Here is a 21,967-nt window from a genome sequence, read left to right as displayed (position 1 = left end):
GGTTTATAATTAGAATTAGGTGGTGGCTTGGAGAAATGCTCACTGCTAGCTGAATCCTTCTTAAGCTTCGGTTTCTGCTTCTTGTTCTCTTTAGATGTCTGAGCAACCAATGCTTTCAGTTTTGATCCTATGAGAGTGTCCAACTGAGATAGGTGAGCCTGCTCACCAGTCAAGCGATCACAGAATACATCAAAAGTAGGCATGGTGAAGCGTGTACCCAACGCATCCATAGTAGAATAAAATGTGGAGGCAAATATCTGATAGGGACCTCGAAGCTTAGAGAGAATCAGGTAGATACACTCTAGGTCTGTAACAAGGAAAATACTTAGGTAACAAGGAAGAGAGCTCGACCTCAATCAGTAATGCTCTGAACTCATTGAAAGTACTAAAGAGAGTTTTAAATTTGGACCACATAGCCTGAGGAGTGAGTAAACCACCAAGATGAAAAAGAAAGCTATCTGAAACATGTAAGGAGATGACACCCATAACCTCATCCATCTTATTCCGGTGCTGAAGAATCTCAAAAGGACGCTGCAACAACGATTGATCCACATCCAAACAAGACCACAACCCCCTTGATCTGAGAAGCCTCATCATACGAGCTTTCCAGAGGTGATAGTTCTGGGATGTAAGAAGCTCAATTGAAGAATCTGCGATGGGCACCTGTACCTGAACCTGCTCTTGATTTTTTTAATTAAGTGATCTTTCAGACTAGACAAAAGATGCAGAAAGGGGTTTTTGTTTATTTGTTTTGAGTTTGGGTGTTCTGATTTTCTAAAAGTAAATTACAGAAAATAGTAAAAAATAATGCCCCCCCACAATATGTAAAACAAAAACCTAGTACAATCTGATAGCTAGAAAAGAAGACAAGAGCAAGGAAAATGCGAGAGACACTATCTTGTGTACCTAGCGATTTTTCTAGAAAACAAAAACTCCAAATCTGAGAAGAACTCTCCAAGACCTTTTCGATGCCTATTCATTTTCCGAAAACGGAGTCCGTTTGTCCAATTTGTGGCCCTCAGAGTGCAGAAAAGAGCACTAAATTGGACAGCAAAAAACAAGTACCAAATGAAAAAATTAGCAAATCTCACCACCAGATCTGAGTAGGGCTTGAAAAGAGCTTTCCGGCGCCCATTCGTTTTCAAAAATCCGACTCTGTTTGCCCAACTTATGGTAAAAAGAAAAAAAAACCCCTCTTGTAGGGCATAAAGAGGGTAAAAAAACCCCTCTTGAAAAATGTGCCTCTAAGGGCCAAACTCAAATTTTTTTTTCTAGAGCTAAACTAGTCCAAACTGGACAAATTTTATATGAAAATGGGGGTTTTTGGGTATTCTGAGTTCAATGGTGAGGTCCTTTTGAGCTCAAAATGGACAGAAACAAAAAAAGATACCCCAGATCGAAACTAAAACACTTTGAAAAAAAATTTAAACCCTTGCCTCCAGAAAAAATCTTTTGAAAAGAAATCAAGAACAAGTAGCAACAGATGATGGCTCTGATACTATGAATAAGTTGAGAAAGTACAACTTCTAAGATCCCAAGAGCATCTGCAAGAAAAATACCCGTCACAAGAGAAGATTGGAGACATAACACAAAAAAGACTCTGAAGAAAAGATTATCATTTCAGAGAGAGAATTGAAAAAGAAAAGTTACAATACAATCCTTATGACAGGAGAATAGAAACCCTAAAGATGTGTAACCCTAAAGAAACCCTAGAGGGATAAATAGTATTTAATAATTAGAATAATTACGAAATACCTACAATGTTACTAAATGCCTAAGTTTAGCTTAAACATAGAGTATAATAGACTAATAATTAAATAAATAATTATTAGCTAATACAAGATAACTCTAACAGTTAAGTTAAGAAATCTAGATTAGTCTTTAATTTTTAGAGTTATTGAATGTTTAAGATCTTCTCAATTCACATCACATAGATGAAGAAATATTTACTAATCTACGTTAGAAAAGTATTGAATGATACATATCAAAATAGATCTAGGCATTTTAATTAAAAATGATCATTATTTCAACTCTAATCTAGATATAACCAGCAAAGGCAACCTTGTAAACAAATCACATAGACTACTTAGCTATCTCTATGGTGAATATTTAACTCAAAAGGAACCTTGATGTAAGACTTACTTCTTTTCAATAGAAGTAAGTGAGATATCATTAACTTTGCAGTTAGTTGTGCTAAACCACCATGAACATGAGCCTTCTAATAAGTTGAGATAGATTATTCCAAGGAAGAGGAGTCACATACCATTATGTGGTATCTTACACATTAAGTATTACCCATACTAGTATTTTTTAAATCATAAAATATGTGAACATGATAGTAACACACTAGCCAATTATTTATTTTTTGTATGATTTCCATTATTTTTTAAAAATATGACACCAAAATTTAATGCTTAATCTATTGGCCCCAAAAGTTTTGCTCAACAACTCTAGAACTTAATTTTAATCTTTAATAATATTTGATGTCATCAATTTAAACAATGGTTCATTAACAAATCACTGATGGTGAAGGGTCAGTTAATAAGAATGGATAAACTCTCCTACACTTTGGACTCAACTTAGACTCAAGAGGGTATTCCTAGAGATATTACACATAATTATAGAATCATATTTTGAAATTTTGGGTTCTATATATAAAATTTTTTGTATTCCAAATAATGATTTATTTATTTTAATATCAAAGATTAAGAGGGTGAAATAAGGGAAATACACAAAGTAGTCCATAATTTGTTAGAAAAAAATCTCTAGGAATACCCTCTTGAGTCTAAGATAATCAAAAAATAATTATGGAATCATATTTTCAAATTTTGGGTTCTATTTTATTCACATTAAAAAACTAATATTTAAAAAAATAGAGGGTCACATGCTTAATTTTTTTAATTATCCAAGATGTGTCTATGTAACAAATAATAAAGACTAAAATATTAATTTTTTTTTTCATAAAATAAATAGTATAAAATACACAATGTTAGCTAACTTTCACTAAAGATGTTCATGAATTTTTATGAAAACGTCAACAATCTAGAAAAATTAGACCTTATATTATGTTATATTTTTTTCTAACAAATTATAGACTACTTTGTGTAATTCCCTTATTTCACCCTCTTAATCTCTGGTATTAAAAAAAATAAAAATCATTATTTAGAAATTATATTTTGAACACTAATAATTTTATTCTTATGTTATCTTAAAAAATTTAATATAGGTATCTTAAATTATTTTCTAAAATTTGATTTTCATTAATTTTAAGAAAAAAAAGTTCATTTCTAGACGTTTATCGTTATTGTAACATTTTTCAATAATATTTATTCAATTAAAAATTAATTATATATACACATAAGAAAACATTTGTTTTAGAATGATATGTGTTCACTAATTTATTTATTATGTATTTTTTAACTAATACAAATCTTATCTCTCAATAATTTCTTCAAATTTAACTTGGGTAAGAGAGTTGGCTTGGCCAATGGAATTATCGTGTGATTGATCCCAATTCCACTCTCTCAACCTAATGTTTATTTTTAATATCATAATTTTAAATTTGTTCCATAAGTACCAAATTGAATTTGGTCATGAAGTTGTTATTTGCAATGCATATTGTTCAATGTTTGATGAATCACATTGAACCTTTGAGGCTTTAGGGTCTCGATAACTCTATAATTGTATACCTCTCTGAGTGGACAATGATGCGAGTCCTTCCTCTCCAATATCTATGGAAATCTCTAGATATGTGCATCAAATTATCATTCATGAATTTATTGGGTATTGGGTACCTAATTAACAGTATCATAAGAATGAACTCTGGACCTTTGGAGTACACACCTTGTTCCTGTACATTATAATAAACAATGCAAAATAGTTATAGTTAAGGAACAACAATTATTTACTACCAAAAAAAAACAATCAAAGTGTAGACAAAGTTATCTCTTCAGAAGGAAGAATAAAGTTTAAACAAAATTTAAAATATACAAAAAAGCTCACCGTGATTTCACTTGTGGGTGGTGTCATTTCCAAGCTTGGCGAACAGGTGAGATACTGGAGTGCATTATTTAACCTTTCTATTGAATTGCGCCCATTTGAAAATTCAAGAGTTGAAACTTCATTCTCAAATCCCTTCGAGCTGAAGTTATAGAAAGACCTGCTAAGTGTGATTATCCCATTGCCTCCTCCCTCGTACAATCCTCCAACGTGGATGCCCTTGATGGCTGATGCTTTTTCCTGCCAACAATATTTTGGATACTGTAAGTCAGTCTGAGAGTACAAGCAAATAGATAAATTTCGAAACTAAAAGCTAACAAAACTGAATTTACCAGCCAAATGCGTGTTGTTGCATTCTGCATGGAAGAGTAGGGAAACCTTATTCTCGGTGGAATTAGGCGACCGATGGCTCTCATAACATGTTCTCTAAATCTTAGGTCATCCTCGCCTGCCATTGAAACACCCTTTAGCTCCATTTGGATAGATTTATAAGATAGCTTGTAAACAATCATCAAGTTTGAGATAGTGTACAGGGGAGTTTGTCAAACAAATGTCAAACTTGATTTTTTTTAAAATATGAATAATTGGGAAGTTCAAGTAAATGGATCAACTACAAGGTAATTTTTATAGTGAAGAATTGAACGCAAAGAAAGAGTACTTCCCTTTGAGATAGAGTGTTAGTAATGAGGCAATTAAATAGTAGTGTATAAAAATAAAATAAAAGAGGTAAAATTCAAAATATTTTGTGAAAGAGAAAGATGGAAAAAACACTTACTATTTTAATGATGTTGAAGATGAGAAAATAGAGCAACAAATTTTTAAGCCATTTACAAATATTTTCTTAATTTAATAATATAAAAATGAAACGAATGAATTTGTTCCCTAGAGTTACAGTTGATAATATCCAAATATCACAAGGAAAGAATGGGAAAATTTAGAATCGAAAGATATTGAATGTAGTAGATAGATTAAATAATTTACAAAATTATAAGAAAAATGAGCAAGGGAAGTTAGTTTTGAATGAAAGTAAAGCAAAAAAAAAAAGAAAAAAAAAGGAAATATTATAATTGATATAAACAAATTTTGGTTGTGTAAAGAGATATAAAAGATGTACAACAAAAGATCTAACATTACAAAAAATTAAATACATCTTTCCTTAGAAGAAACTGATATAAAGATAAAATTAAACATGATGAAGTTACAAATAAATTGGAGCACTATGGAAAATAATTTTATTGATAAATTAATATGTATTGAACAAAATGAAATAATTCTAGACCCATTAAAATGAAAAAGAGGAAGGACTAAAATTTACTATGGAACTAATTAGGTAAGGTATGTTGGGAATTAACATCTCTCAACCTTAGCAATTACAAATACTTTATTTATTATCATTTTATATTTTCTCATCATTTTTGGGTATATGTTATTAGATATTTTTTCTCCACCAAAAGGGGCATAATATTTTGTGTTGGCATTTTTCCACATCTTGGCACATTTAAAAATAAGTTGTTAGTTGTTAAAAGATGCTCGTTATGTGGTCTAACATGACAAGCCTATTTTTAAAGATGTCATGACAAATCCTACGATAGAAGCTTTGAAGTTGGGGATAAGGTTTTCTTGATATTGCAACTTTACAAGAAAATGACACTAAGACAACAAAAAAAATAACAAAAAAGTTGTCTCAAAAATATTATGGCCCATATCAAATCATGTAAAAGTTAGGCGATGTTTCCTACGAGCTTGGATTATCGACAACAAAACAGATACATTAATTTTTTTTGTGCTTTCTACTTGAAGAGAGTAATTGGGTGTAACATAAGTTGAATAAACAATATTACTTGAGCTCGATAATGAAAGAACAATCATATTGGAACCAAATTTTATTCTTTAAACACACACACAAAGAATTTAAGGACTAGCACATTCATATATTATCTCATCTAATATAATTATAATTGACCTGGCTTTTTATTCTCACCTATTATAAAGAATTTTCAACATATTTCACAGTATATTCATCTTTTGTGCAAGTTGTTTCATAATACAATGCTCCAATTGAAACTAAAAATTTACAAGTCACAAGTCTTCAACTATACAGTAATAGATTCAATGCCACATTTGTAATGAGAAAATAAGAGACAACTAGAGATAAAGTGTATAATTTTTACGACACAATATTAGAGAAAATTAATCTTTAACATCCACCAAATCCACAAGGTACAATAGATATGGTTCAAAAACCTAGCAAAAACCATAAGGAAAGAAATATGCAACCTACCCTAACCATGTAGAAAAAGTCCATTTTGAACTCAAAAACCCCTATTAATTACAGTTCAAATAAGATTGTTGCATAGTTTTAAAACATAAACATTTTGATGAAATAATAAAACATATTTTAAAACCAAACATGTAAGTTTGGATATAATAAAACATAAATAAAACTTACAAATAATGAATGACTCAAATTAAGGAGTATCACATTTCTGTAAAACCATAAATTTTAAACAAAAAGTCAATAAAACCCACATTTTGAAAAAGATGAATGTCTTACATGCAACAAGAACTCTCACATAAACTTTGTGCAAACCAAAACTCATTAAACATAAAAAAAAATGGAAAAATATAAGAAAGATCTATAATTTGAACAACAAAATATCATAGATTCACATCATGTACATACATGTAAGCCTAAATCTCCATGAATATGCACCAATGTAATGACATGTAGGTGATGCGTAAACTCATACAAGTATAAAACATATATTTCCTATTATGTCATGGATCATACTCTAGCTAAATGTTTTTTATCCATCAAATGAAACATGGGATGGTCTCACATAGTTCTGAGCAACCTCTAGAGAGGGTTGGTTTCTTTGGAAAGCACCTAAAATATTGCTGCTTGTTGAAGAGGAGGGGAGAGAAAACATGAAATAAAATTTAGGACTTAAAAGGTGATGCACGAAATGACTTTGAGACCAATACTACTCTTTTACCATATAATTTATTTCATGTTCAAACAAGTTATTTCTCACACAACTCAAGTTTTGACTATTTGTACATCTGCGTTTCATATAAAGTTTGATATTTTCGCACTATGGAAGGAAAAAAATAGTTTTCACAACCAAAACTTACTAAAATTAGTAACACAAACTATAACTTGCATAAAACATGTTATTTTTGCATGAAGGCATTGTAGGAAATAAGACTTACTTTAAGGATTTATATATTAATCACCAAAAAAAAAAACATCAATCAACCATGTTTGCCCACAAAATACAAATTAGAGAAGAAAAAGTACTTTTTCATTGATAAAAACATTCTTATAAGCTACATACAAGTCTTATAATGAATTACTATAGACAACTAAAATTGTCCTAGCCTAACTGAATAAATATTTTATTTATTTAATTTTTTCATCCTAAGCCTTCTATTAATTAAATACATTTTTACTGATTTAATTAATTCACTTATCCTCTTCTAGCATTTCCACATTTAAATAAATATTTTTATTTATTTAAATTATCCTTTACCTGAATTAAATAAATATTTAATTTATTTAATTGGTCCCACTTCTATAAATTAAATATATTTTTTATTTATTTAATTAATTCATTATCATTTTCCAACTCCATGACACTTGTCATTCATCTCTTAATTTACCTCTAACCACCTTTCTAATATTTTTACTATTTTCTATACAAACCCTTTAATCTTAACCAACCATTTATCCTTCCACGTCTTAATCTTATCTCTCCATTTTCTAAGGTGTTCTCTATATTAGAGAATTCCTTCATCATTTCATAACCCTAATCTTCAATCTACCAACCTTAATCAATTTTCATGTGATCAATCACTCAAGTGTCTACACAACCACAATCCATTCTTTGTTGAGCTCTTGTGCACAATACAAAATCTAAGAGCAACCATATCAAGCAAGATCAATAGAGATAGGAAACAATGGAGATCAAACCCTACTAAACACGTGAATGATGATATAGTCTTTCATGTTTTTGATTCTTTGCATTTTTTAGGTTCTTCATTGGTGTATGGTAGATTTTTATTGTAGAACTACATTCTTTTAAAAAAATTTAATTTTAATTTTAATTTTAATTTTTTTAATTTCTTTTAATTTTTTTTATTTTTTTTTATTTTTTTTATTTATTTATTTTTATTTTTTATTTTATTTTTTAGTAGTTGGATCTTTGTTGGTTTTACAATAGTTTTTATTCTTCCATTTTCACCACACACAATTACAATACTAACTTATAAGCTAGATAGAACCTCCTTCTTGAGTTACAATACACATTTTCTACTAGAAAGAATCCAATATATGTTACACTACAAAGAAAATTAACTTCAAATAACCTCCTTTCAATTACAATCTTACTCCAAAATAAGGTAAAAACTCATCGATATCTAACCCTAGCATACACTTTTAGCTTGGAACACTACTTCCTAAATATTAGAGCAACATGTTTTAAATTCATAAACGAGATGCTTGTCTTATCCTACTGGTTTGACTCCATCTTGGTCTCTAGAATTTACTTTTCTTTAACTTATTCCACAAAAAAATCCAAGGCATAAATATACTCCTTGTAAGTTTCAAAAATTATCCTCTAATCTACTAGATAGGTAGATAATGGTTGCATATTACTATAACTAACATTATTAATCTTTATTATCCTTTATGATGGTCTTGCATGTTTATAGAAACATGGTTCAACTGTTCTCTCCACAGTTGTCCGATAACTTGTATTCTCCTCATATGACATAGAAGAGTCCTCTTCTTCACACTATATAAAATGATAGTTATATCCACTAGGTATGTTGTCATTAAGAGAAAGCGGATTTGCACAACTTTTGTATGAATCTACTTCTCTTGGTGCTTCTATCACTTGAAGCTTCATGCAGATCTTTCTCACATTTTTTTTGAATTACTCACTATCTTAATGCCTTTCAAAGAGTCAACCCTATCAAAGTACCTTTCTCTATTGACTGTAAACTAGTCCCTTCAATGTAGCAAACCACTATGTTATTATGAATTTAATAAGACTACTATGATTTCCTTATCCATTGTATCCAAGCCTTAGTTTGACTGTAACCTTCATTAATTTCACCCTTATTTGATGTATTCATATAGTCCAAAAAAATGTATAATTATACTTTTCATATTGATGTCTCTCCTAAATGATGATAGACTTGCCTTTATATTACACTGCCACCATTGTATGAATTGTCTTGAACTTTTAGACTATCACATGTGATTTCAAAGAAATATCCTTTGTTCTTCATCATAGATATTTGTAGTATCTTATATTGAAAAACATTCGGGCATGGGTTCTATTGACCATGTATTCATGAGCATCCTCTTGCCTTTAACTTTAATAATTTATTTTTGCTATAACTATAGTGCAGCTATGGCACTCCCCTTGGGTAGCCAGACCAACCACCTTGTTGAAGCTATTGGAGCTACACTAGGATTTCCTTTGACCCTTCCCCTGATGATGACAAAATAAAGTTGTGGGGAGAAAGGAAAGTTTTGGGTTGGGTAAGGGGAAAGATGCGGAGATGGGTGACCCTCCCTGTGGGATGGAAAATTATAATGTTCGTTTATCCCCTGATACGAGTGGCTCTCTCTGTCCTCACCCCGCTTCTTATGGTCAAGAAAGATCCTAGTCCCACTTGGAGTTGAATGTTGATTCCCAACACTTGAAACCTAACTGTGAGTAGTCATCTAATGTTATTGGTTTGGCAAAAAATAGTGCTATTAATTTCTTCAGTCTTTTTAAATGGGTCTTCCATGAGATCAAGGAATTATAGTTTAAACAAAGGGATACTAGAAGTAAATTAGAGGTGATGGAGGCATCTAGCACTGGTATTAGTAGGGATTATGGTGTTAAATCAATTTGGACCGAAGAAGAGAAAGATTGGATGGTTGATTGTCTGAAAAGGACTATTGATGCCATGGAAAATTTGAAGAATGATTAAGAAAGGAAACTTTCGAGTTTTGAAGAAAAGTTGAACAATATTAAGGGTTCCCTCCACACAATTATGAATATAAGCCACAAAGTTGTAAAAGCAACTGCTGAAAGCATGAGTACTATGGTAATCAACTTGGAGAATGTGAATCAAGGTAATCTAGTTGTGGAGCTCAATGTGGAAAAAGATAAAGGTCAATAAAAATCATCTAGGCCTAGCAAGAGAACGAAAGAAAATTTGAAGAGAAAGGTTGAAAAGCTTCCACAAGACCTACAAGATCTTAAGAAGGTGGCACCAAATATGATTTAGCTTGAGGCTGAGGTTGCAGATAGCCTGAAGAATAGGGTTTAGTCTTTTGTTGTTTTCTATTTTTTTTGCCATCTTCTGGTTCTTTTGCTATTTTTTGGTTGCCAGTTTTATGGTTATATTTTGGGCATCTTTTTTGATATGTGTTTGTACTGTTCAATGTTAATCATGGTTTAAGACATGATGTAAAGAGTTTTGGGTCCTTTCAAAACCTATTGTTACCGTAACGAAAAAATTGTAGCATCGTGAATTGTAACCCTTGGTCCCATAAATTTTTTATGATCTTCTAAAAATGGATTTTATGCATCATCTTGATCTGAAAAACATGAAGTTTGTTTGCCCCTATAATCAAAGGACTAGGATGACCTACTCCCCCTGGTCCCAAAAATTCTACCCAAACTTCCTGTCACAAGTTTTGATCTATTTTTCATCCTCAAATCTAGGTTTACAACTATACATCATATCTGAAATATTTTGTTAATGTTAATTTTTGTCAATTTCTCATTTTTTTTCCTATATCTAGCATTGTACTTTAACCCTAATTCAAATTTTGTTTCAACTCAAATAAAGAGGATAAATTTGATCTGTATTCAGTCCCTTTACGATTAGATCAATCAAATTCCATTTCCTCCTTAATACATGGTTGGTCCTAAGTAAAATCAATGGCTTTATCAATACAAGTGGTGAAGCTCTAATTCTGTCACCTTACATTTTGGTGAACCAGACAAGCCTCATGCTTATTTTTATTCTCATTTTCAGAGCTGATTTATATTCATTTTATTCATTAATATTTATAATCATTCTTGAAGATATACCATTATATTATATACAATTTGAGGTCTAGTTCACCATACCTTACATTTTGGTGCACCTGACACTTTTGCACATTTATGATTTGGTATTTTTAAAACTTATTTTTCATAATAGATTTTACATAATATGATTTGTTTGCTATTTTACATGCGATAACATTAATTATTAGTCATTTTAATCAAAATTATAGGTTGGATAATAGATTTTTCCATTTCATGTTGTTTGCATTCTTTCATTGTATCTTCACATATAACATAATAAGGGTTTCAACAATCCTTCCTACTTATAAATCATTGCTCAAATATTTTATCCATATTTCATGTGGTTACATAATAAATTATTACGAAAATTTGATGGAATATATAAGAGCTTTAGTTGACAAATATTCATGATAATCCTAGAGATGAAATTGAAAAGGCTAGCATTTCTACCTCTCCTCGGGTATCTTATGTTAATGAGGAAAGACTCTTGGTAATCCTATAAATTATCTCTCTAATGAAGAGGAAGCATGATACCATCCTCTTTTCATAAGGCACTTTAGTGCAAGGGGAGGCAGGTAAAATATATTGGCATATCGATCCTCTAAATCCTCCTTAAGGGATTTAGAAAAAGTAGGGTGTCGATGGTAGTGTTCATAATAAGAAAGTGTGTTTGCTCACAAAGGGGTATTCCCAAGTTGAGGGAATAGACTGTTTTTATATTTTCTCTCCCATTACAAAGTTGACATCCATTCAATTCTTGTTACCACAATATAGCTATAGAATTTTGTGGTTGTGAATATGATATTCCTTCATGTGGTAATTTGGAGGATGGGATTTATATCTTATAGCTATAGAATTTTGTGGTTAAAGGTAGAGAAAATATAGCTTGCATGTTGAAAAGGTATATGTATGGTCTACAATAATCTCCTAGGTTATGGTAGAAAAAACAGATAACCTTGTGTTGAGCTTGGGATTTTATAAGTTTAAATTTGATCTTTGTGTTCACTTTAAAATTAATAATGGTTTCATTCTTATTATTACAATATCTATGGATGATATGTTACTATTTGGGAATGGATATTTGATTTCTAGCTTGAAGTTTCAGTTTTCAATATAATTTTGGATAAAATATTTAGGTGCAACTTTGTACATTTTGGGGATGGAGATCAGAACATAAAAACTTAATTGAAAGCTTCGAACAAGATACAATAAGTAAGTAAATTTAGTATTGGATAAATTAATCATGACAACTTATAGAGCTATGATAGTTCTTGTAGCACTAGGGAAAAAATTATCTGTAAAAAATTATCCAAAATCTCCTACAAGGGAGGAGGACATAGCCAATTTACTATATGTGCTTATCATTGGTAGTCTTATATATGCTATGGTTTATAATACAAAAAATATTGCCCAAGAAGTGGGATTCTAGAGTTGATATATGGGTAATCTTGGAAAGGTATATTGGGATGCACTAAAGCAAGTGTTTAGATATTTGGGGGGTACTTTCAAGAATTTATTGTGCTATTATGGTTATCCTACTAGACCTTGAATTATGTCAAGTATTCGTACATGGATATGTGAATTCATATTGGGCTTGTGACATTGATAGCAAAAGATCCACCCACTAGTGGTTATCTTTTTACTATGTATGCTAGTGCTATTAGTTGGAAGAGTAAGTTGTAGTCATTTTCTCCATGATTATAAGCATAGAAAATGGCAAATACTCATGCTTGTAAAAAATCAATTTGGCTTAGATAATTGTGTATAGATATTGGGTTTGATGTAGGCTTGATTAGTATTCACTATGACAGTCAAAGTTCCAATTGTTTAGCAAAGAATCTGTCTTTCCATGCTAGGATAAAGGAAATTGATGTTCAATTCCATTTTGTTCGAGATACGGTAGATAATGGGAATGTAACATTGGAGAAGATTGAGACTTTGAAAAATGTTGTAGACTCATTGATAAAACCAATGAGCCCAAAGAAGTTCAAATGGTGTTTTAGTCATATGGGCCTCTTACCCCCCTATACTTTATTGTATAGTTCTTGAAATGCCTTCAACAAGTGGGATAATTTTGAGGGAATCTCAACCTTTCCAAGTCTTAGCTTTGGTATTTGATTTTATTTATTTAATACTTGGTTAATGTTTTAGCCTACAAGGATGGTTATGTTTGCTTGTGAATTATTTCGTCATCTAGTGGGAGTTGGTATCTTGACTTGTCATCCTACTAGGAAGGTGACAACTTGCACTTAGTCCTCATATGGAGGTAGGCAACCCATTTAGAGAACTTTGAACTTTTGTGGTGGTAGGTAATAAGTTTCATGTAATGACAAATTTATGACACACCTACCCATGACAACTTATGGTAGCTTTATGAAATACCCCCCTTTTGAAAATTTATGATAGATTTTGTACCATAATGGAAAAGTGTTAAAGGAACATTCACATGGATAATGTGGATGCCAAAATTGGGTTATGATAAGCTATAAGTGGATCTACTATTATTAGACCATTATGATTGATTCTCTTCTAGCTATTAGTGTTATATGTAATGACTATATTATGACATTTATAAGTGGTGTAGGAGAATCTATCATACTTGAAGATAGTAAATTTTTTAAGCCCAACTTAAAAGGTTTGATTCATAGAGAATCATTTTCACATGTCCATGTGTTATTTGCATACTTTTAGGTGGCTAGAATATTATGCCTAGTGTTCTACGCAACCTCATCATCTTGCTTTATCCAGAAGCTTCCTTCTTTGTTGTATTTCTCTATGTTAGGTAGTCTTGGAAAATATTTGTCATGTTGCAAGTTAACTGTTATTATTTCAAAATTAATCTAAGTTGTGGGTTGCCAGTTGTAGATTTCTATTGAAGAAGCTAAGTGCTGATATTGTATTTTATCCTTTAGTTTATTGAAATACAAAGAAATCTAATTTTTTAGTGTGGGGTTTGTCTCCCAAAAGGGTTTTCACATGATACATCTTCTAGTCATTTTTCTCTATGTTTACTCTTGTTCACTATTTCCTTTTGAATGTGTTTTTATTCTACAACAATTTAAGATTTGTAAGAACATTTGTAATTTTTCCCCCACTAAATTAGTGTTAGGAAGCATATTCCACAACTTAGCTTCCTTTCAAATATTATAGTCATTATAGTTATATAACAATAATTTCCTCCTCGCCTGAATAAATTCTATGTTAGGTTCTTTATTCAAAAATAGCTCTAATAGTGTCCTCTTTCACCAAGAATTTTATGGACTCACCGCCTTGTCCTTTTATTGCAATAAAAACTATCATAACATGATCGTAGTTGTCTTACTTATTGACTGTCATTGTAATTCACTTCTAATGAGAAAATCTCTCATATCAAACTGCCAATAAGCATGTTCTTTGCGACTTTAAAAATTCACACAACCTTATAAGTTCTATGATAAAACTTAAACATGTAATTATTCATGCTAAAGAAAACAAAGCTTACTCAAAAGCCATTGTATGGAGGTTTATCCCCTCAATACATTTATTCAATAAAAAATGAAAATAAAAAAATAAAAAGGAGAAAAGATAATCAAAAACTTTGAAACTCCTATACAACAAATATTCTATAAGTTTGTAGTATGTATAGGAACCCTCCTTATTAGGTTTTCATATAACATGTGGATATGCCATGTTATAAACTCCTCAAACCTCTCCTTCTTCTTCGCAATGCTCAGTCTTTACTCTTACTCTACAATATGTCACCTTGCTCCATTGTGGATGAAACATTTGGGCAACATAGGTGTTGTTTCCATATAAAAATTAAGGATTCTTCCATGTTAATCAAACAAAAAACCCTAAAATTGATCATGCAATGTGACCTACATGGGTGGGGGAAACAAAAAACTTAAAATCTCATATTTTCTTTTCTTTTGGTTTTGACAATTGGTGAGAACCAAAATTAATTCTTTCATCTATTCAACTTGGAAGCTAATGACATTAGACTTTTATAAATAAAGTCTTTAAAATGAAACACAACTTAACAAAACCTCAAAATATTATGAAGAAAATGATGGATTTTTCGATAATTAGACTATGGTAGGATTAAAAAGTCAACATTTCTAACATGCACCGACATGTACACACACAAAATCACATGAAGCCCATATTCAACTACATAAAAGCACATGCAGTCCACATGTTACAAATGGATCATCCATGCATATCTATATAGGAGCTACATGTTAAAAATGAATGGTCAATTCAAGGATTCACCTTCTCCATCCTATAAGTTCTTTCCATGAATATTTTCCTTAAAAAAGTCAATATAAAAATGTCATTTGAGGTCAATCGTCCCTCTTGCAACCAAAATATATCTCTCCTAAAAAATATAGGAATCTATTCCTTCAAATCTCTTTGTAATCAAAGTTAAAACAAAGCTTAAAAACTAAACATGTAGGTACTTACATAGTAACCCTTTGTGTATAAAAATGTTTTTGATCTAAGAAAATTCCAACAACATTTCAATATATAAAGTAACACTTAAAATAAAAAATAATGAGAGAAGAAAACTCCATAGTAAGAGACATGAATATAAATTGGGAAAATCCATGTTATTCATGGAGATCAATATTCTCTATTCCTAGAAAGAAATTTATAACATATTGACTTTAACTCAAGCCCTTATTATATACTCAACGAGGACCAACAATTATCTTAAAGAACCATGGGGTATATGCAGGATCATGAGGTGCCAAAAAATAGCAATATTTTGACTAAAGTCCTAATTGATAGGGTGGTTGGAAAATATCTGTAACTTTCAAATTGTATCACATTTTTTGAATCTGAAACATGTGTCACAATATATGCTTCGCATACTATAGGATTAAAAAAAATGAATTTCATAAAGTTTTGACCAAGTTATGGTGGTCAGACATATGATTTTTTATATTGTTAAAAAGTTATAGTAAAAAAATCATAATAATTATTTATTTAAAAAAAAATACAAAAAATTATGTGTCACATCCAAACATAAGTCTTCTACTTATATCTAAAATCTTACAAAAAAAATATTGTGATTTGATTGTGGTTAGGGTAGTCAGACAAACACCTCCTTATCTTTTTCATGAAATTTTAATACTACTACATTGAAATTTCAAAATTTTGACAAATATAAACTTTTTTCTAGAAAACAACTAGTATCTTAAAAACAACATTCAAATTTCTATAGATTCTATTCTTACATATTTTTTAAATAATGTTGGTAACTTATTCAAATTTTTACATCATGTTGCCTAACTCTATTTTTTTGAATTTCATTGCCACTTAAGGGCTTGTTTGGCTCACCATGATCCTGCACATACCCCATGATAAAATTCTAACCCACTACAAGAGAGTCACATCTAAAATGGAATGTAACTAACTCTAAATTATCTTTGACCTCTATGAAACACTAATTATACTCACATATCAATTTATAAAAAACCATACTATTATAATTCATTATGTAACCCTCTCATCAATTCCTCAATACAAAACTACTTTTATAACCAAAGAATAATATGATAATTACATATGTTTCCAACCTCAAATAGGTGCCGCATCTACCCATTCCATGACTTTTGGATACACATACATTTGTAACCCATCTATTGAATAATTAAATTTTATTAATGCTTGGTATATACAAGGTGAATTTATATAACCCAATTATAACCAATAATAAAATGTGTTTTCTTATTATAAATAAGGCCAAACAACCTCTATTATAGTGAAAAATGTTAGAGGGTGGAGGAGACAAAAGTTTAAATTATGCAAAGGTGAGAAAATGAAAAAATGGTGGAGGCAGTGCATGTGATGGGTTGGAGGATATCAAGGACAGTCAAGTCTCTAGGGATGGGACTGGCCATTAAAGGACCAAAATGGAGATGATGATAGGGGAAAAGATTCTTTGTTCCCCCAGGCCCCACCGAAGCTTGTGCCCAAGGGCTCCAGTGGCTTAGTTTCTATGCTTGCATCAGAGGACTTACCGAACCAAAATAAAAAATTGACGAATCTTTTCAGCTCTTGCCTTAAAGGTAAGAGTTCAAACCCTATCTTTCATTCTGTGGACCCTATTTCTAGTTCTTGTTCCATCACTATCTCGGATAGAATTGTGGATAAGGGCATTTTTGCTATGGAATGATCCTTTGTGGGGAATTTTTTCGGCCCTCACCCAAACGTTGAGTTGGTCAGGGCTTGGGTTTCCAAGAAGTGAAAAGGTAAAGTTCAGGTTGATATTATTACTATGGCAAGAAGGTTTTTCCATATCATTTTTCCCTACGAAGGGGATCTTTGTTCTACGCTTTCGCGCAGGTCCTGGATGCTGGGGCATACTTCTCTTACTTTGAGGAGATGGGAGCTTGGTTTTAACCTCAAGGATTGGTCTTATGATGTGGCTCCTATGTGGGTCAAGTTAACTAGACTTCCCATTAAATTTTGGGATGAAGAAGTTTTTAGAGGCCTCTCTGCCTACTTTGGGGACCTAATCTATGTTGACCCTATGAATTCATAAAAAAAAAAGGATAGTTTATGCAAGGATTTATGTAAACATCAAACAATCTATGGATCTTCCTTTAGAGACTAACTTTAACTTCATTCTATGTGTATGGGTTCAGCCAGTGGAGTTTGAATTTGTCCACTTTTCTTGTTTCAACTGCAGAAAGGGTGGGCATTAGGCTAGGGATTATCCATCTAAAGCTTATACTATTGTTAAGAAATTTTGGAAGAAGGAGCCTCGAAAGTCTCTGAAGGAAAAGATAGTTGAGAACGTGACAAAGGACACCCTCAGTTTGAACCTTGAAGGTGCCCCTATGGAAAACGATGTTGATTTGGCTCCTATATCTGATGGAGTGGCTTCAAATGTAGAGGCAATTTCAGAAGGGAATGCTAATTCAGTGGCATTGGTGGTGGGTATCTCTAATGTCTCTAATCTAAGCTTTGGTGTTGTTGGATCTATGAATGAGAAGGAGATGAATGTGGTTTCTCCCCTGAAAGCTTCTAATTCTTTGGAGTAAGAGTCATGTATGGTTGTTAAGCCAAGAAACCAAAGGAAATCCTCTCCCCCTCCTAGCTTGGATAAACTTGTTAAAATTAAAGTTTTTGTTTGTCATGATTGTGGGGTTCACTGCTATGCTGTTGATGGTGCTTCCAGTGGCATTGATACTTTTTGGAACCTTAGATTAATTAAGGGTACGATGATTTTATCTGACCCTAGTCATATCATCTGAGCCTTATGATCATCGCTTTCTAATTTCAGAGCTCAATATTCGATGGATAAATTGATTGTTATGGGAAATTTTAACACTCCTATTTCTAGTTGTGAAAAAATAGAAGGTGCTCTAGTTATGAAAGATAGAGAGCTGGATCCTCTCCAACTTATCAATTCACAAGGTCTTTTGGATCTAGATTTGATGGTATTGGCCTTCACTTGGTCAAATAGATGTAGTGGAAGTGATTTCATCTAGGCTAAATTGGACAGGGCCTTGATTTCTCTAGATTGGCTATCTCAATACTCTTTCTCCCTTTCCTCCTTATCTTGTATTGGTTCTGATCATTTTCCAATTTTCCTGACAATCCCTTTGGGGAATTGTAAAAAATCTTCCCCTTTTAGATTTTAAATAATATAGACTTCGAGTCTAAGCCTTTATGATAAGATTAAAGAATTGTGGAGCATTGACATGGATGGGATTGTTATATTTAGGGTTGCTAAAAATCTTGTGTTTGTCAAAACTAATATCCTGAAATGGAATAAATCTTCCTTTCGCCATATTTTTCAATCTAAATGTAAGCTTAAAGGTGTTCTTGATGATGTCCAGAAGGAGATTCAATAGTTTGGAACTTCCCTTTCTTCTATGGATTGTGAGATTTCTATTCTATCTAAACTCCATGATATCATTGCTAAGGAGGAATTTTAGAAGAAAAGATCAAGAGTTATGTGGCTTCAACGTGCGGATCGTAATACTAATATTTTTCATATTTCTACTCTCAAACAACATGATTCAAATAGAATTCATTCTCTTTTAACAATATTGTGTTGGATAAAGATGAAGATATCATGGATACTACTACGAAGTTTTTCTCTTCAATGCTTTCCAATGATCAAGTGCTTTCGCATGACTGCCAATTGGATATTCTCAAGAAAATCCCTTTCTTGGATTTGGATGAGATGAACAGAATGCTCTCCAATATTCTTTCTAATGAGGAGGTGTGTGCTTCTATCTTCTCCTTTGAAAGTAATAAAGGTCTAGGTCTAGATGGTTTCCTGATGTTTTCCAAATCTTTTGGGATATTATTGCTAGGGATGTTATTGGAGCTACAAAAGAATTATTTATCCCTTGATTGCTTCTTAAGGAACTTAATCCAACCTTCCTAGTCCTCATTCCTAAGAAATTTGCAGCCAATCATTCCAATATTTTCTCCCTATCAACTTGAGAAATTCTTTACATAAAATCTTTTCCAAAATTTTTGTGCAATGTTTTAAAGGCCTCCTTCCTCTACTAGTCTTTGTCCAGGAAGGGCATCAAAGCTTAGACTTCATTCTAACTGTGCATGAAAAAATCCACTCCTTGGTGATTAACAACATTCCTAGTTTCCTTCTGAACATGGATCTCCACAAAGCATGTGATCATGTTAAATGGTAATTTCTTTGCAAGGTGTTGTAGGCTTTTGGTTTTGCGAGTAATTTTATGCAATTGATTTCTAAGTGTGGGACTACTTCTAAAAACTTTGTCATAATTAATGGTTCTCTCTTTGTTTTTTTTCAAGCGTTCAGAGGTTTACAACAAGGGGATTGTATTTCTCTTTTCTTGTTCATCTTGATGGGGCAAGCCCTTAGTAGACTCATTCAGCGGGAGGTTCATATTGGTAATCTTAAGGGCTTGGCCCCATCACTTCCTCATAGGTCTATACTCACCAACACTTTGTTGATGATACTATTTTGTTTGGTGAAATTTCTATCTTAAAAGTGAGGAATCTTAAGAAGGCTTTGTTATAGTATGAAGAGGTGTCCAGTCAAAAAATAGTCTTCCCAAGACCTCTATGTTATTTTTAAACACTCTGGAGTGAAGATAGGCTAGAATCGCTCAAATTATTGGTTGCCAGATTGCTTTTCTCCCTTCCACATGTTTGGGACTCTAACTCTATATTGGCCTTGCACCCGATTCCTTCTGGTCTAGCCTTATTGACATGTTTCAAGCTAAACTAGTACTTTGGAAAGGTGTTCTCCTTAGCTAAGTTGGGAAAATTTAATTGATTAAATCATGTCTACAAAATATGTCTGTCTATGCTAGGAGATTCTTCCATGTTCTAAAGAAATTTGCAACCTGAATGGAACTTATTCAGAATAATTTATTATAGATAGGATCAGAAATCAAGAGAAGATTACATCTTGTTGTCTGGGACCAAGTATGGATACCCAGAAAACTTAGAGGTTTGGCCATCAAAAAGATCAAATAATTTAATGGAGCCCTTATGGCTAATCAACTTTGGTGATCTCTAAATAATAAAAATGAAATGATTTCATTGTTAACAACAATTATCTTTCTTCTTATGAGAACATTAAAAAAAATTGGATGATAAGAGACAGTTGGCTGCCTCCTCAATGCTTCAGAATAACATCTCAAAGACCAAATTTTTTATCTTAAAATGTCTTCATTTGTCCTTCGGAAATGGGATGATGATTCATTTTTGGATGATTAGTAATGGGGTGATGCCCCTCTTTCCTAATTAGGATAGGTTTCTCATCTTAAGGACTTTTTCCTGAATCGGGTTGGCTTCTAGGTTATGGATTATATTCCAAATAATAGGTGGATTAATCTTGTGGATTTGCATCTGTCTCTCACCCCTCTACAAAACTAGCTTTCTGTTATTCATATCCTAGACATTCCAAAGGAGGATGCTTTGGTGTGGAATGGCTCATCCAGTTGTACCTTCTCTATCTCCAATGCCTTAAATTTACAGTTGAAAGTGTTGGCTCCCAGACCTTTTCTAATCCTTGTCTAGAACTCGCATCTGATTTCGAAGATAGTATTTTCTTATGGATCCTTGTACAAAACAAGATTCTTACCATTGATAATCTTTGCACAACCGGTATGGCCATTCCCAATAGATGTTATCTTTGGCAAGGGATATTTGTTCCCATTTCATTAATCTCTGGTCTTTAGACTGGATCTTCCATGCTACTTTGGTGGATTGTTGATTCCAATGGATTTCTCCCTCCCTTTTTCCCTCTCTTCAACTGTTATGGTCACTTATTCATCCACATATTGCTGGGGCAGTTTTGAAAGAGAGAAATAATAGTCTTCAAGAATTTGAAATGTACAACTCATCTCCTAGCCATTAGAATTCAAAGTGATATTAAGGAAAATTTCTTGGTAGCTTTCCCAGATAAAACTTATGTTTCTAAACACTTCATTTCCCCTTTGGATCTATAGGTGGCTCAAAATTGGTATCTTCATCAAGATATCTCTATCCCTCTTCAGGGGTTCAAACAAAGTAGGGAGGGGGTGGTGTGGTTCCCCCTGTTGGTCCATTGTCATTGTTGTCATTGATGTCATGTTAATCTAGCATGCATGTATGTGGTTTAGTCCAGAAGTTTCCTTCATGTATGCAATATTTTTTTAATATGCAATGTATATATGCATAACTTCAAGGTCCGATATTTACTCTTACTAACATTTGAATGTGATGAGAGAATATTTTCTCAAGATGTTATAATTAGGTCCTATTCGGATATGCTAAAAGAATATTCTACTAGTTCCTCATGAACACCGTATGGAGTGATTGTTTTAGCGTATGGATAAGTTTGGTCTCACCCCTTCCAGTTCAACCGACTTGTTAGTTAGATCGATGCAGATATATATTTCCATAAA

The 21,967-nt window shown here is 32.1% G+C and overlaps 1 protein-coding gene across 3 annotated transcripts in view; it reads right to left on the bottom strand.

Annotated features, from left to right (window-relative positions):
* Window positions 1-3,394: 3,394 nt before the first annotated feature.
* Window positions 3,395-21,967, bottom strand: part of LOC131030144 (uncharacterized) — a 144,356-nt gene continuing 125,783 nt past the window's right edge. For all 3 annotated transcript variants that reach the window (XM_059210951.1, XM_059210949.1, XM_059210950.1), the window contains exons 18-20: window positions 4,332-4,447; window positions 4,003-4,239; window positions 3,395-3,850 (exon numbers count right to left, since the gene is read on the bottom strand). In XM_059210951.1, the coding sequence (XP_059066934.1) occupies window positions 3,659-3,850; window positions 4,003-4,239; window positions 4,332-4,447 (545 nt within the window). In that variant the 3' untranslated portion in view covers window positions 3,395-3,658. The remainder of the gene's footprint in view (window positions 3,851-4,002; window positions 4,240-4,331; window positions 4,448-21,967) is intronic.

The sequence above is a fragment of the Cryptomeria japonica genome, chromosome 9, assembly GCF_030272615.1.
Source record: "Cryptomeria japonica chromosome 9, Sugi_1.0, whole genome shotgun sequence".
NCBI lineage: Eukaryota > Viridiplantae > Streptophyta > Pinopsida > Cupressales > Cupressaceae > Cryptomeria > Cryptomeria japonica.
Note: the sequence above shows the minus strand (reverse complement) of the source record. Positions and strands in the feature narration are given on the sequence as shown.